The 15,306-nt window shown below is 59.3% G+C and overlaps 1 protein-coding gene across 5 annotated transcripts in view; it reads left to right on the forward strand.

Moving 5' to 3' along the window:
- Window positions 1-13,264, forward strand: part of ACOT7 (acyl-CoA thioesterase 7) — a 97,987-nt gene extending 84,723 nt beyond the window's left edge. For all 5 annotated transcript variants that reach the window (XM_043923615.1, XM_043923609.1, XM_043923612.1 and 2 more), the window contains exons 8-9: window positions 222-406; window positions 12,879-13,264. In XM_043923615.1, coding sequence (XP_043779550.1) covers window positions 222-406; window positions 12,879-12,977 — 284 coding nt within the window. In that variant the 3' untranslated portion in view covers window positions 12,978-13,264. The remainder of the gene's footprint in view (window positions 1-221; window positions 407-12,878) is intronic.
- The last annotated feature ends 2,042 nt before the right edge of the window (window positions 13,265-15,306 follow it).

A 15,306-nucleotide genomic window follows, 5' to 3' on the forward strand; every position in this document is an offset into this window, starting at 1 on the left:
CCCTCGCCTGGGTGGCCGCCAGGACCCCTTCGGCTCTGAATGTTTCCGTAAGGGAAGGAGGCCCACTGGCTAATCAGAAAGCGAACACTCTTGGGCTCCCGTGTGCTGGCGCTGTGACACCCACAGTGAGGGCTGCGGTCTGTGCTGTCTCACCGGCGTCTGCAGCGCCCTCCCTGCCCGGCCTGGTTTGGCCACCCTGACCCGCTCTCTGTGCTCCGCAGGCTGTGTCATCACCATCTCCGGACGCATGACCTTCACCAGCAATAAGTCCATGGAGATTGAGGTCTTGGTGGACGCCGACCCCGTGGTGAACAACTTTGTGAAGCGCTACCGGGCCGCCAGTGCCTTCTTCACCTACGTGTCCCTGAGCCCGGAGGGCAAGTCTCTGCCTGTGCCTCAGCTCGTGGTGAGTGACCCCTCTGGCCCGTGTGTCCTTGGGAGTGACTGACCCCCATGCTGGGCCAGCCCGCTGGGCACTTGCCGGGCTTCCAGGAGAAACCGAGTAACAAGAGTCCGTTCTGGGCTGCTGGGCCCCCCTCCACTCCTGAGGGGCCAGCAGCCTTGGCTGAGGTGCAGGTCACATGTGAAAGCCCATCCCTGGGGGCGCGGGGGAGGGGCTGGGCAGACAGTGTGAGAGGTGGTGCCCCTTACAAGCTCCTTGCCGAGGGATGAGCATGCTGCCCTGGGGGTCCTGATGCTGTGTACGATTGCTGAGCGGGGTAGGGGGAGAGGACCCTCCCGGGGTCCTCTCAAGGAGCCCCTGGCCTGAGTCCTGCACGATGGGGCCAAACCAGACCCCGCACCTCAAGGCTGGGCCTCATGACCTTTCCCAGACTGGGCTCAGGCGGGCAGCTACCACCACAAGCAGACCCTGGGTCTCCAGTCCAGGCACAGATCCTGGAGAGCCTCAGTCCCCAGCAGGGTTCCCTTGGAACTGTCCTGGGTTCCACAACCCAAGAGACTGCTGTAGGGGATGCTGGGGGTGAGGGTCACGAGCATTTTCTTAATTTGGGAAAGAGAAGGTTGGATTCACTGAGCATGTAAGGATTTCCCTCCCTCTTCCCACCCGCCTCAGCGCCGCCCCCCAGCCCCCTTCTCAGCTCTTGTTACCCGCAGACCCCCAGCACTCAACGCCACAATCACAGGAGTCTTTTTTTTTTTCATTTATTTATATTAGTTGGAGGCTAATTACTTTACAGTATTGTAGTGGTTTTTGCCATACATTGATATGAATCAGCCATGGATTTACATGTGTTCCCCATCCTGAACCCCCCTCCCACCTCACCAGAGTCTTCGGAGGCTCCCCCTCCCTCATGCCCAGCCCTGCCTGGTCCTGGGACACCACCCTGCCCCTGTCTGGGATCACTGGCAGCACCTCCTCGTGGTCCCTCCCTCCTTTATACACTCACCCACGTATACACACACACACACACACACACACACACACTGTTCTGGGATCACTGGCAGCACCTCCTCCTGGTCCCTCCCTCCTTTACACACTCACCCACGTATACACACACACACACACTGTTCTCCAGCACACACACACACACACACACACACACTGTTCTCCAGCACACACACACACACACACACACACTGTTCTCCAGCGCACACACACACACACACACACACACACACACACACACACTGTTCTCCAGCACAGGGGTGATTTGTTCTCAGCAGTGCAGATCTCTTCACTTCCCTGCTGAAACTTCAGGATTCTGGTTCATTTAGAATAAAACGCATGGTCCTAAGGCTCATGCCTTGAGGGTCTGTGCACCCCGCCCCTGCCATCTACTCCACCCCAGCCTGCTTCTGCCTCACCTGGAGCCCTGCTGCCCCCACAGAGGTTCCAGGCCACCTGCAGGGGTCAGTCCTCACCCCCCAGGGTGAGCCCAGTGTTGCCTCCTTGGAGGAGCCTCACTGACCCCCATCCAGCATCCCCATCATGGTCTGGCCTTGTCCCCGCCTTGCCCTGCTCCAAAGTACCAGCCCCCCAAGTTGGTGATGCTGGTCACTTGCCGATTGTCCCACCCCCACTTGTCGGAGCCTCACGAAGACTAGAACACGTGTGCTTCCTAGGGGTCACTGGGGCTGCAAGTCTCAGTTCTTGGGGGGTGCTCTCTGGAAAGTGTGTGAATCCTGCTGTGTGCAAGGCCTGAAGCGAGAGACAGGCAATGTGGGTGCTCAGAGGAGCAGGGTGTGTTCTGGGCTGGTGGCTTCCACCTGAGGGCTGTGAAGTGGTGCCCGGGGGGTGAGCAGAAGCCCCCAGGAAAGCCAGTGGGTAAGGGCCATGTTGGGAGGTCCCAGGAGCTCAAATGCCAGAAACTTGGCACGAGCTAGCCATGAGAGAGCCCAGGAGTTAGGGAGCAGAAGCGGCCAGGATTGGGGGGTGGGGGGGCGAGTGGTGAGGAAGCCTGGCTGGGAGGCACTCGGTAATTGTATATTGAACGAATGAGGAAGGAATGAAGGAACAAATGAAGGAATGAATGATGCATCCAGATTTCCCTTGAGGCTAATGAGAGCTTTATAACCTCACATATTCCTTAGTGATGCCTATCCAGTAAGTGCCCTGCCTGGAGCTCTGAGTCCTCTGCCTGCTTCTCTCAGCCAAGCTCAGCCCGGCCCTTGGGGCCAGGCTTCCCTGTGCGTTACCCTCTTACACTGGTGAGGACCCCCTCAGCCCAGCAAGGCTGAGTCACTTGTAGATGTTCATGTAGCTGGCCCATGGGAGCCTGGGTGTGGAGAAGGCCTCTCTGCTCAGGCTGCCCCTGGTTGGTCTTGAGTCAAGACCTGGGCAGGCCCTGGGTCTGCCACCAGGGGGCCGGGAGGAAGCTGGAATCCCCGGCTGAGGTTGGGCTGGGCTGAGCAGAGCACAGAAGCCTGGGCAGGGGTGGGGGTGTGTTAGGGTCTCCAGCGCCTGGTGCTTTTGTGGAAGTGGCTGGCAAGCGACTCGGGCCCCCTGCCAGTCTGAGCCCCGCTTCCAGAAGCGCCTCCCAGGGCTGCCACCGCCCCCGCCGCGTCTGTGCCCCACGCAGATCCCCACCTCCTGGAGAAGAGCGTGTACTGAGAGCCTCTGTCACAGTAAACATATGGCGCTGAAGCTCACTTCCTCATGGGACTGCAGGAGGTCCTGCGTGCTTCTTCTCTGGCTGAGGATGGCCGTCTGGCCTGCGTGGGGGGGTACTTCTTGGTGGCAGCTGAGTCCCACCTCTCGGAGATGCTAATGTGCCCCCCCACCCTGCTCCTCCTCTCTGGGGCCTCACAGGCCCACGGGGCAGCACCTTGGTTTGGCGGGGGAGCCATCCAGCCTCATGAAGGCCCCTAACGTGTCCAGAGGAGCCCTGGCTGCCCACCAGGCCCTCTCCTATCCCTCCCCGTCCCCCATGGCCTCTCTGCTGAAGCAGGTTGGGGGGTGGGGGAGGCTGCAGAGAGGAGGGCTGGTGAACCTGGCCTTGAAGGGTGGGGGCTCTGCCGTATTGAAGGAAGGAAGGGGTGGCCAGGGAGGGTGCCGTCCTCGGGTAGGCTGTGGACTGACACCTCCCCTCATACAGCCCTGGCCCTGTTGCCTGGTGACCAGGCCTGTAGGGGGCGGGGGTAGGGGTCCATCAGCCTCGGCCTCTTCCTCCCAGGTCCTCAGCCACAGCACCCCCCACCTCTCATCAGTCGTGGTGGGTTCCCTGGGAAAGCCTCGCCTCCCCCCGACCTCCACCCAGCATTCCTGATGGGCTTTCCTGAGCCCAAGGACGGGGTGCTCACCTCACCTGCATGCCACCCTGATGGCGCAGCGGGATGGCTGCCACCCCACCTGGCCCCTTGGTTGATGATCTGTGTCCCCTTGACCTCTACCCACAGACCTGACCTCCAGCCTTGACCCTCTCGGCCCCAAGTGCAGGCTCACCCTTGTTCTCTCCAGACCCTTGTCCCGTTTCTGTCCATGTTGCCACAGGGCCCCTTGGGGACACCTGTAGCCTGGCTGCCCCCAGCATCTCCATCCTATTTACTGAATTCGCACCACACACAAGCGAGGCCTTGACTTCCATCCTCCCGCCTCCCTCGCCTCCAGGCTCCAGCAGGGCGGCCCCATCCAAGGATGCTCTCCATCTTTAATCTCACTGACCTCTCCCTGGCTTTGGCACGACTCAGCTGTGAGGGACTCTGCAGTGTTCAGACAGCCACCTCATGGCCAGCTCACCCGGGCTCTGAGAGAGCCCGCCTGTACCCTGCCCTCGGTTGGGGGTGGGCCCAGGCCCCAGGCCCCAGGCCGCCTCTGTTTCCTCCCCAGGGTCTCAGCAGGCATCTCAAGCATAACATTCCCAGCATCCTCCCCCCAGAACCCCGCTCCTTCCGGTGTGTTCGGCCTGGCTCCTCTCCCCTCTCAGCTCCAAGCCACATACCTGCCCTGTTCCTGCTGCCACCTGCCTGACTGCACTGTGTCCGAGCAAACGTTAGAACAGAATCATGTTCGCTGCCTCTCCCACCTCGATGGTTCAGCAGCTCCTTGGTGCCCTGGGCACGGACGGGTCCAGCCAGGTCGGCCGCCATTGTTCCCATGCTTCCTCCTTCCGTCACGGCCAAACCTCAGGGCTCCATCCAGGGCCCGTCACCATACAGGTTCACCCAATTGAAACCCAAACCTCAGGGCCTTTGCACTGGCTGTTCCTCTGCCAGGACACTTCCCTCCAGTCATCACGATGTCAGCTCCTGCCATGGTTTCCCAGATAATTTCCTCCTTCGATGACCTTCTCTCCCCTCTCTGGATAAAGCCTTATTACTCCTCCCCCCATCACCCCATGACTCCTGTTGCCTGGAAACAGCCTGGAGTTGATAGAAGGGGGAGCTCAAAAGGAGCCAGCAACTGAGAGGGCTGGGGATGGGGCTGGTCACAGGAGAGGAGGGGCAGCGACCACGTGTGGCCCCCCTGAGCTGCTGGAGGGCAGGCCTGGCTCAGGACCTCCTTCCGGCCCTTTCCTCTGCTGTTGGCTGAAGGAGTGGGGCCTGCAGGGCCCCCCACATGGCCCTGAGACCAAGGATATCTGAGGATATCCACCATCTTCATTTTGAAAAGGCTCCTTCCATTGTAGATGCAGGTGGACAGGGTGTCCTGGCAAGGTCTGCAGTCCAGCTATTGGTGGTTGTGTGGCGTGCCTGCCCAGGGGCTGCTTTAGGCTCAGTTGAAGGCACTGTGGTGCCCCTTCCGCCCTGCCTGTACCCCAGAACTCAGCCTGCTGGGAAGACCGGTGCCAGCAGCAGTCTGGGATCCCCCGGGGTCCAGTCTCCATGGAGAGCTGCTTGTGATCATGGAGCCCTTTGTGGAGGAGCCCCTGGCCTTCCCGGGCTGGGCCCGTTTCTGTACCTGGGGGGCTGCCTGCGCCCTTTCCAGAAACCCAGGAACCTGGGATGGGGGTGGGCAGGCGAGAGGAAGTCACCTGCTTGATGAAGGGAATGGGACGGGGACTGAATTCCCAGGTTTTCGGGGCCAGTGCTGGTGATGGCTGCTTCTCACTGGCTGGCTGCATGTAGACTCAGGCTATCCTTGCTAATTAAAGATGGTCTTTGATTCTTCACTGAGGTGTCCTGGGGCCACCGATGTGGATAAAAATAGCCTCTGTTGGGGGAGGGTGGGCAGAGTCCCCAGCCTCCAGCCTGGCCTCTGCAGCGCTCACTGGGGAACCACCAACACCGCGTCGTCTGTCTCTGAGCCCACGTGTGGCACGTGGGGGCTCAGCCCTCCCCACCCCCATTGTCAGCACTTCTCCTCCTGTCTATTTTTAGCTCGCGTCCCCAGGGCCTGGCTGACACGGAAGGCAGCGTGGCTGTGGGAGTTTGTCTTGATGAATATTTTATGCTGGGAGGGCCCGCTGCACCGCGCCAGCAGATGCCGGCACTTCCAGGCTGATTGTTAAAGGCGAGTGTGGCCTGTGGAGCCAGCCAGCTCCCTCTGAAGGCCTCCCTGCAGCCGTGCCCTCTGACCTCGAGGGTCGGGGTGAAGGGCACAGTTGGAGGGGTGGCTCCCTGGGACCCGCTTCCACACTGGTCCCAGCACCTCCTAGGGGTGACTTTTCAACCTGGGAGTGGGAGGACTTTAGTCCCACCAAACGTGGGAACTAGTGGACCCTGTGTTAAAGCGGGAGCAAAGCTGGTTTCTGTTCTCTGGTTCAGACGTGGGTGCTGCAGACCCTGAGGTCCTGGGAGACCCGTGTTGGAGGAGGTCTCCCCTCACCAAGGGAGCCACCTGGACCCTGTGCCAGGGCAGTCACATGATGCCAATTTTGGACACGGGCATTCACAACTGCTTTGTGGGTCATTTGGAAAAGGATCATTTGTTTTCCCCAGTGAGCTGAGAAGCATGGCCACTTCACATTGGGGTCATGGAGCAGGGTCTTTTCAAAGCCGGTTTGCTTGGCTTCCAGAAAACCCAAACCTCAGAGCAACCTGCGGTGCAGGGGTCTTGGCTGCTGCTTGTAGACCGTCCCCTCCTGGTCCACCAGGAACTGCTGACAGGTGGAAGACAGGGCCTGGACCCGGGGGCCTCTGTTGCCAGCACTGAAATGACAAATCAGGATGAAAACAGGAGGCAGGGAGGAAATTGAGGAGGCCATTGGCCTTCCCTCTTTCTTGGAGGGGCGGGCTCATAACTGGTGGGGCTCCACCAAGAAGCGGTGAAATGTGAGCTCTGTACTCTCTCAGCTGTAGGTGCTTCCTCCTTCCATCACGGCCAAACCTCAGGGCCCCATCCAGGGCCCGTCACCATACAGGTTTCCTGAGGAGGACCGGCTCCCAAGGCCTGTGTGCCCGTGAGGCCGTTCCCTGTTCCAGGATGGGGCTGGTGTTGGGGTGTGCTCTGGGCCCACAGCGGAAACTGAGCACTGAATTCACACAGTGCTGACCTACCTCCTCACTAGGTGTTGGGGTGGGTTATCCGCACCCACCCAGACCACGGTGCCAGCGATGAGACGTGACTTTGACATGAAGTCGACATGGAGCAGACCTTGAACCCCTTGGCCAAGGCGGCCCCTTCCTGGGTGCTCAGAGATACAAGGACGAAAAGACCCTGGAACCCCCCCAGGGGTAGGAAGGGTGCAGGAGGGCCTCCCCACTCACTGGTAGGTGCGCACAGAATCAGAGAATAGCATGCCAGCCCTGCCTGCAGGAGTGGAGATGCTTCATCTGGGGCGTTGTCCACGCCCAGGTGTACTGGACACCCCACTCGTGCCTCCTGTCGCCAGCACAGGCCCCTATCGAGCCCCTCAGTGGTCCTAGCCTTCTGGAGCTGCTCGAGGTGGAGGATGCCTGAATGTGTCCTCTGAGCAGAATCCTCAGTTCTGAATCGTCGTTCAGTCACTCAGTCGTGTCCGACTCTCTGCGACACCGTGGACTGCAGCATGCCAGGCTTCCCTGTCCTTCACCATCTCCCAGAGTTTGCTCAAACTCTCCATTGAGTTGGTTCTGATATTTAACACAGAGTCACGTCAGTTTGGAATTCAGACTTTCTTGCTTTGATCTTCATTGGTTTGCTTGTTCATTCACTCAGCAGATGCTTCCGGGACCCCACTGTGTTCCGGGCACCGTGTGGCCTCAGACAGACGGCGGGAAAGATGCTGACACAGTGCACACAGGGCAAAGGCTGGCAGTGAGAGCGCAGCTCCTGGCCCGGGCCCAGCCCATGGGAGGGCTCGGCGACGGGCAGTGAGGAGGGGTCGGCGTGTCAGCACACCCGGGCCGGGGGCCAGCACTGCGGGCAGGTCCCGAGCCCCCTCTCCTTGGGGGTGGCACCCTCCTGCCTCCTGCCTGGCAGCACCTGTGTTCCCTGCCTCTCCTGGCCACCTGTTGACCCTTCTGCAGGAGAACTTCATGGTCGCACAGGAGGGCAGTTATTTGAGGAGAGGAGCCAGTGCTGTAGAGTGAGGGGAACCCCCAGTGAGGGTGTTTACGACTCTCCACATTGGCTGTGTCATTGGAGGCTGTGATGCTGTGTGCTGGGGGCTGCGGTGCTGAGCCTGGCGCAATAGCTGCACAGTCCAGCCTGCGGCCCCTAGGAACTAGACACCAGACCGCGGACTGTGGCTTCCCGGTGCCCAGCCCATCCCTGCCCTGGGTCAGGGTCTGTGGGCCCAGCCGGGGGACACAGCCACCTGTGGGCAGCTCGCCAGTGCCCCTGGCCACACCATGCCGAGTGGCCCCAGTCATCAGACGATATCTTAATTGCCTGGTGATTTTCCCAAGATCCCTCTCGTCTCCTGTTATGAAGGCTGGAGAGGCTGTGCTGCATGGCTTCCTAATTAAGAAGGTCTGCGTCCCTCAGGCTCACAGGAAGTTGTTCTATTACCACTGGAAACCCTCTTCGCACCAGACATTCATTAATTACAAAAAGGACAAGCTCTTGATTTTACTGAGGGTGGAACTTAGTCACTCACCCTCTCTGCCAAGTTCCAAATGTGTGTTCTTGAAGCACAGAGAATGCAAAATGGAAAACATTTGGTTTGCACTGTTAGGCTCTGAAAGCCACAGGCTTCCCCGCCAGTGGAAAGGAGCCCGGGAGACAGTGCTGGCGGGAGGAGGGAAAGATGAACATCGGAGGCCCAGAGCCAGCAGGCGAGAGCCAGCAGGGCGCCCCCAGCAGAGGGGGCCCATGCCCCGGGACCCCACCCCCACTCCTGTGTCCCTGGGCCTGAATATGCCCTTCCAAAGATCCAGCTGCCTTAAGTTAACCCCCAGGGCCAACTGCCCTCCTCCCAGGGCGTCGGCTATGTGTTGGCAAACAGGAGTACATTTCGTCTCTGAGGCTGTTCACGATGACAGGAGTTCATGAGTGTGCTGGCGAGCACACACACACAGTGTAACTGCTGTGTGTGGAGAGTGGCCTGCACTGGCCCCATAGGAGACCCTTCACCACGTCACCTCCTGGAGACTCCTGGTTCGTAGCTGGCCCCGGGAGCATCCTGGAGGCCGCCTGGCCGCATGGCAGGTCCCGGTGACCCCATGGTCCTTGGCACCCCTCCGAGGAGGGGAGAGGCCCAGGTGCAGGTACCAGACCTGGTCAATTCCGATGTCTACCCAGCGCCGAGAGAAGCGTCCGGAGCCTTTGGTGCACACTCTTCCACCAGGCAGGTAAACAGGGGTCACCACACCCTGAGCTGCCAGCGGGCTCCTTGGCTGTCACCTGTGCTTTTTCAAATGCACAGGAAGCCCTCACCCCCAGGCTGGGGGACGGGCGGCCTGCAGGGATTGGTAGTTCCTGCCAACAGCTTTAGGCACTTGAGAGGAAGTATGATTCCCACAGAGGAACTTTGTCCTTCTCCCCGTCACCTCCAACCCCCCATTAAAAACAGCAACAGCCAACAACTTATGTATTTATTTACTTTGCCGGATGGAGGGAGACGGCTGCGAGGAGGCAGCGGCAGCTGGGCCGTGGGTGGGGCCGCGTGCAGGGAGCCATCTGTCTAGTTCTGCCAGCTCTGCGCCCAGCAGGGAAGTGGTGGCCCCTCTTATTCACTTGGCTGGGAGAGCTGTTTGTCTGAGCTCACAGCCCTGGGGAGGCTGAGCGTCCAGCAGCCGGCCGGGTAGGACCCTGCCTCCACTGAGAGCAGAGTTGCTCACCCCTGTTCTGCCCCCACACACCTCTCCCCAGCCCTGAGGTGTCTTTATAACACCCCCCGGGGCAGGTGGGCAGGAAAGGGCTATCAGCATGTGGGGTGGCAGCACTGAATCCACAGAGCCCAGAGTTCCCCACACAGGCTGCCATCCCCGGAGACAAGGTGAGGGGTGAGCCCTCTCCAGCTCCTTGTTTCCAGGCTGAACAGGGTTTGGCCGCGCTCTGCAGCCGGCCCGCTGCCCGCACATCCATCATCAGGCGGCAGGAGGTCTGTCTGAGGGCAGATCCTGGCTGATGAATTAGCTGCGGAATATTGAACGTCAGGGACTCGCCTGGAACAGCAACCTTGGGGCCTGGTGCCGGGCTGTGGCTCCTCCCCGCTCCCTGCCGGGCGGACACCAGAATTGCCTAGGTCTTATACCTGCACCTGGGCTTCTGCCCTCCTGGGGTTGTGCACTGAGAGAAGCGTCCAGAACCTTCAGTGCACATGTCTAGAGACTTCTGGGAGTGGGGTAGTGGCAGTCGTTTGGGGGAACCTGATGGAAGGCTGGAGGGCCAGGCTCGTCACAGCCACACATCAGGGCCACGTGAGCCCCCCTCGCCCTTGAGGGTGCGTTGGGACCTGGTGGGAAGGGAAGGTGCGGCGTCCGTCTCTTTGCCTCCTCTGGGAGGTGCCTGGTGCCAGGGCTGGAAGGGGAATCTGCCCCTGTCCCTGACCTGTCCCCTCCTGGCTGCAGAAGGCTATAGATCCTGGGGCCCTGTAGACTCACGTGGGCTCCAGATTCATTCTGGATGTTCACCAGGGTGATGCTGGAGGGCCACCGTGTGCCCTGCTGCCCACCAGCAGCCCCACCCCTGAGAGCCTGTCAGCAAAAGCTGGCCTAGGGGATGGCAGCAGCTCAAACTGTGGCTCTGCCTCTTACAGGCTGTTGCTTGGGCAGGTCACTCAGCCTCTGCCCCATATCCTCATAGGAGGGGGGCGTGATAACCCTGGACGCCTCCTGGGTGTTACACAGACTCTCACGAGCTGGGGGGTGCCTGCATGGCTTCCCAGGAACCCTCATTACACCTGGCCCTTGAGACCGTCTTACTCTGCTCCACTTGGCCTTTGATCCAGGCCACTGTCACTTTCCTAGTGTAGCACCGCCCACCTCTTTCCTGGTGTGTGGTCAGCCATTCAGTCAGGTCCCAAGGCAGGGGCCCATGGAGGGTGCTCGGTGTGTTCATGGAGCGTGTGCATCCAGCCCTGATTTAGTTCCGAGAACATCACCTCTGCCCTGTTGCCTCCCTCGGGTTCCCGGATTTGGGTGGGGGCCCACCACGCTGAACCCTTCCCTTTGACTTTCTGTAAACTAGGATGGCACTCACACCTCTGCAGTGGTTTTGAGATATTATGTACTGTGTGGTCGCCCGTGTAAATGTACAATCCAGTGGGTTTTCATGTATCATGGATGGGAGCCACAGGTCAACCATGCCAGGCAAGTCCCATACAGAGGTGGGAGAGGAAAAAGTCCCTACTGTCTTAGCCTGGTGGCCTTGACCTTGCATTCTTGGCCACTTTGGCTGTGTCTGCAATGACGGAGACCTGAATTTGATCCCTGGGTCAGGAAGATCCTTAGGAGGAGGGCATGGCAACCCACTCCAATATTCTTGCCTGGAGAATCCCTTGGACAGAGGAGCCTGGCAGGCTACAGTCCATAGAGTCACAAAGAGTCAGACATGACTTTCACTTTCATTTAGAACAGGGATGGACATGGAGAGGGACCAGGGTCCTTCTACCTACAGTGCTCCATGGGCAAGCTGCCTTGCATCGCCTGACATGTGTTAGAAATGGGTCCTAGCCCCCGGACCCACTGCAGACACATAGAATCTGCACTTACAAGATCCTCAGTGACTTGTACATGCACATTTGAGAAGCTCCGATCTTGCACCTTTTACCTGCATGTACGCGGGAGCCTTGGGTTGGGCTCAGCAGGATGTGGCCTTGTTTTCATCGGGTGCCTTCAGCAGGGGCTGGAGTACTTGGGGCCCCAAGGATGTCTTGTGTCCCCGCCCCCCCCAACTTAGAATTTCCTGCTAAAATGGAGATAGAACATTCTATTTTCCTGGGCTGTTTTAGGTCAAATTGCATAGTGTCAAGTTTCATTTTTGAAAAAGTCAGCCAGAGATGAAACCAGAGCCGGCCTTCAATAAAGTATCTTGGAAAAGGCAGCATTTTCCACGTGTGCCCCGAGAGTCTTCAATCGGGGACCAGAACCACTCTCAGGAGCACGGCCTAGTGCTTCAGATGCCCGGATGTTCTGTTGGCTCCAAGCCCTGAGGTTCTGATAGTTCACACCTGGTGACATTTAGAGACCCATTTCTGAGAAGGCTGAAAGGGAGGGAGTGTTGGGTATAACCTGACATTCCGTCCTCTGGCTGATTGTTCTCTCTTTTGTCAATATACCATTTGCTGTAAAACCCTTGGGCCTAAAAATAGCTGCTGGGGCTTGGTGTCATTGTAGCTGAAGGGCGCCTGCCCCGTTTCTTTGGCTTTCAGACACCCTCAGAGTGTCGCAAGGCAGTGTTGTCCAGAGGAATTAGCAGAGCTCTTTAAGCCTGAATCCCTGACCCCTGGGCGGTGAGAAAGAACTCTGTGGTGGGACAGATGGGGCCTTGGAAGTGACCAATGGTGCTGCTGCCGTGACCTCTGGGGCCACAGCACTTAGTGACTGGGTCAGGCCAACCTCAAGAGTGAAAGGGGGTCCATTCACTGTCATACTGGTCAGCAGGCATGAGCGAGGATGGTCCTGGGCAAAACATGGCCTTTGGCCAAGTCTCTGGTCACTTGAGGACCTGGCTTCTTAGGTTGTACAGTGAAGAGGTGAGGTGGACGCCAGGTGCCACTTCCTAAGCCTCTGTGCTGGCCAGGGGTGACTGCCCACAAAGCGGTCACACGCTCCTGGTAAAGTGGCCTTCTCAAGGTCACACAGTCAGCACGGTGTTTGTCCCCACTTCCCTTTGGGGCAGAGACCAAGAGTAGCTGGCATTCCCTGGGAGTGCAAACACAGGGTCCCCCTTTGGCCCCTCTTCTGAGTTCATTATCAACTGCATTTTCAGCTAAAGTTCATTCTCACGAAGGCCCTGGGCTCAGCATTCCGCCTGCTGTGGAAAGTAATGTGGGGTCTCTGCCCCACGGGCTGCAGGAAGATGGGGCCTGGCCCGGCTTCTCTGTGCCCTCTGGGGGCAGTGCCCACGTTCCCTGGTTCTCTAACCTGCCTGTTCCTCTGTGTGTCCACAGCCCGAGACTGAGGACGAGAAGAAGCGCTTCGAGGAAGGCAAAGGGCGGTACCTGCAGATGAAGGCGAAGCGGCAGGGCCAGGCAGAGACTCAGGCCTAGACGCCCCTCCAGCCTGGAACAGACCCCAGCGCCGCATCATTAGAAGTTACCCCCCGGCCAAAAACCCAGTTCACGTTGACAACTGGGGTTGTGTGAAGTGTTCGTCTCACAGTGTTAACCTCTCCCGAAAACCTCTACACCAAAGCTTTATTTATATCACCCCAATGTAAACGCTACACAGTATTGTCCCAATGCCCGCGCCGTCCCTGGAGACCCTGGGGTGACCTGGGCACACACGTACCGTATGTAGAGTTCAGCTTCACTAATAAAGCTACTGTTTGGCTGGACCTTGGTCTGGGTGGTCGTGTGTCTTGGGGGGTTGCACTCTCCCTGGGTGTGGGATCTGGGGGTCACCCAGGGGCCTAGTGGGCTCCTCTACCTTCCTGGGGCCACCCTCCTGCCCCTTACTCCTCTGGGTGTCTGGACCTGGACCTGCCTTAGCGCCCACTTGCGTTTGCCTGATGACCTGCTGGTCAGAGAGATCACCTCTCCCTCCCTTCCCACCCCCCACCCAACCCCAGGGGCCTTGGTTCCAGGCTCTGAGGCCCCATCCAGTGCCTTCCAATTGATGGGGGCTGGGGCACTTGTGAGGACAAAGTTTCGGCAGAAAGAGCCAAACTCAGGGACTTCTCTGGTGGTTCAGTGGTTAAGACACTCCCAAATGCAGAGGACCGGGGTTCAATCCCTGGTCAGGGAACTAGATCTCACATGCCGCAATGAAAATTGAAGATCCCTCGTGTTGCAGCTAAGACCCATTACAGACAAATAAATATTTAAAAAAAGAAAGAGCCAAACTCAGCCAGACCGACCACAGCTGCCCTGCTGGGCCTGGCCTCTCCTCACCAGAGGCAGCTCGAACACCTCAGAGCAAGAGGCAGGGGTTCTACGGAGGGGGTCCTCCCCAGCTAGTGCCAGGGCCTCTGTGCCTGAGGAGGAGCCCCCAGCCACTAGGGCAAGTGGGGTTACTGGGAAGGCTTGTGGCATGGGGGTCTGAGGGGCAGTGTGTCAGCCTGTGTGCGTGCATGCACTTGTATTGGTATCCCTGTCTCTGCAAACACGTGTGTGCACGTGTGAGGGAGGAGGCTGCATGTGTGTGCGCCGCAAGTGTCTGGTCCAGCAGCCTCAGGGCAGGTAAGCTGCTGAGGCCACTGCGGGGTCCATGTCCCCACCCACCCACCCACCCACAGCTGAGAAAGTCCCCTCCAACAACACTCCTTGTCATCACTGCCTGTGAGAATGTTCCTGACCCAGGCTCATCCCCGAAGCCTGGAGATGAGACTGGTCGTCAATGGCGCATCCTCACACGGGGCTCCCTTGGGCCCAGGAGAGAGAATGCGGCTCCAGATGTGCAGAAACACCCGCCAAGACCTTCGGAATCCGTCTCGGCCCCAGTCCCGGCTGACGGGTTTGTTTCCTGCCTGGGAGCATCGGGAGGGAACACCAAGAGGCCACAGCAACCCAGCCCCTGGAGGCTGCCTCAGCCTCCCCAGCTCCATACCCCACCTCCCATGCCAGCTTCCTGGGTGCCCGAGGCAGGGAGGGAGGAGGAGGTGGCCTGCCTGGCAGGGCAAGCAAGACCATCCTGTACAGGCTGTCCAAACCTTGCTCTGAGAAACCATAGTCAGTCATGCCAGGCCCCAAGTACCCCGGTCCTGGGGTTCCCCAAGGCAGCCCTGGGAAGCTTATCTCCCACATGCCCCCAGAGCCAGCTGGGGCAGGGGTACCAGTCCAGGTGGCCGTGGTGAGCTGTGGAGGTGCACTTGGGGCCACAGGCGTGGGGCATGCTGCCTTCTGCCAGCTGGGCAGCAGTCGGGCCCAAGGCTCTGGATTGCCTTAGAAATGCCACACTTGACTACCAGCTACCCTGTGTCAGCCTCCCACTGCTGCTGGTCTGTTTATCACCAGGACCACATGGGCAGGGAGCTGGTCTGTCCACAGAGAGCTCACAGGGGCCCTGATCACCCAGAAGCCACACTCAGGGAGCACATGGCCCAGGACTCGCACTCACCAACCCCATTTCATTGTGGAACCGTGCTATTCAGCTTTAATGTGTCTCACAAGACTGACCCTAAGGCTCCCTCTGGGTCCCCTAAAAGCTGCTCCTAACTCTCCAGCTGTCTCCAGGTGTGGAGCCGGTGTAGGTGGGCACAGGAGCCAGGCTATGGGGTGGCACAGCCAGCACTCGCTGCATTTGGTTGACTCTGGTCCTGGGCAGATGCCTACCTTCCTCTGGGCACAGGGCTTCCCGCTCATGGATGCCTCCCAGATGTGTGGCAGGACAATGCTGTGATGCCCAGGTGTGACTCTGGAGGGCTCTTGTCCAGGATGC

Source organism: Cervus elaphus, chromosome 14 (assembly GCF_910594005.1).
Source record: "Cervus elaphus chromosome 14, mCerEla1.1, whole genome shotgun sequence".
Classification (NCBI taxonomy): Eukaryota; Metazoa; Chordata; class Mammalia; order Artiodactyla; family Cervidae; genus Cervus; species Cervus elaphus.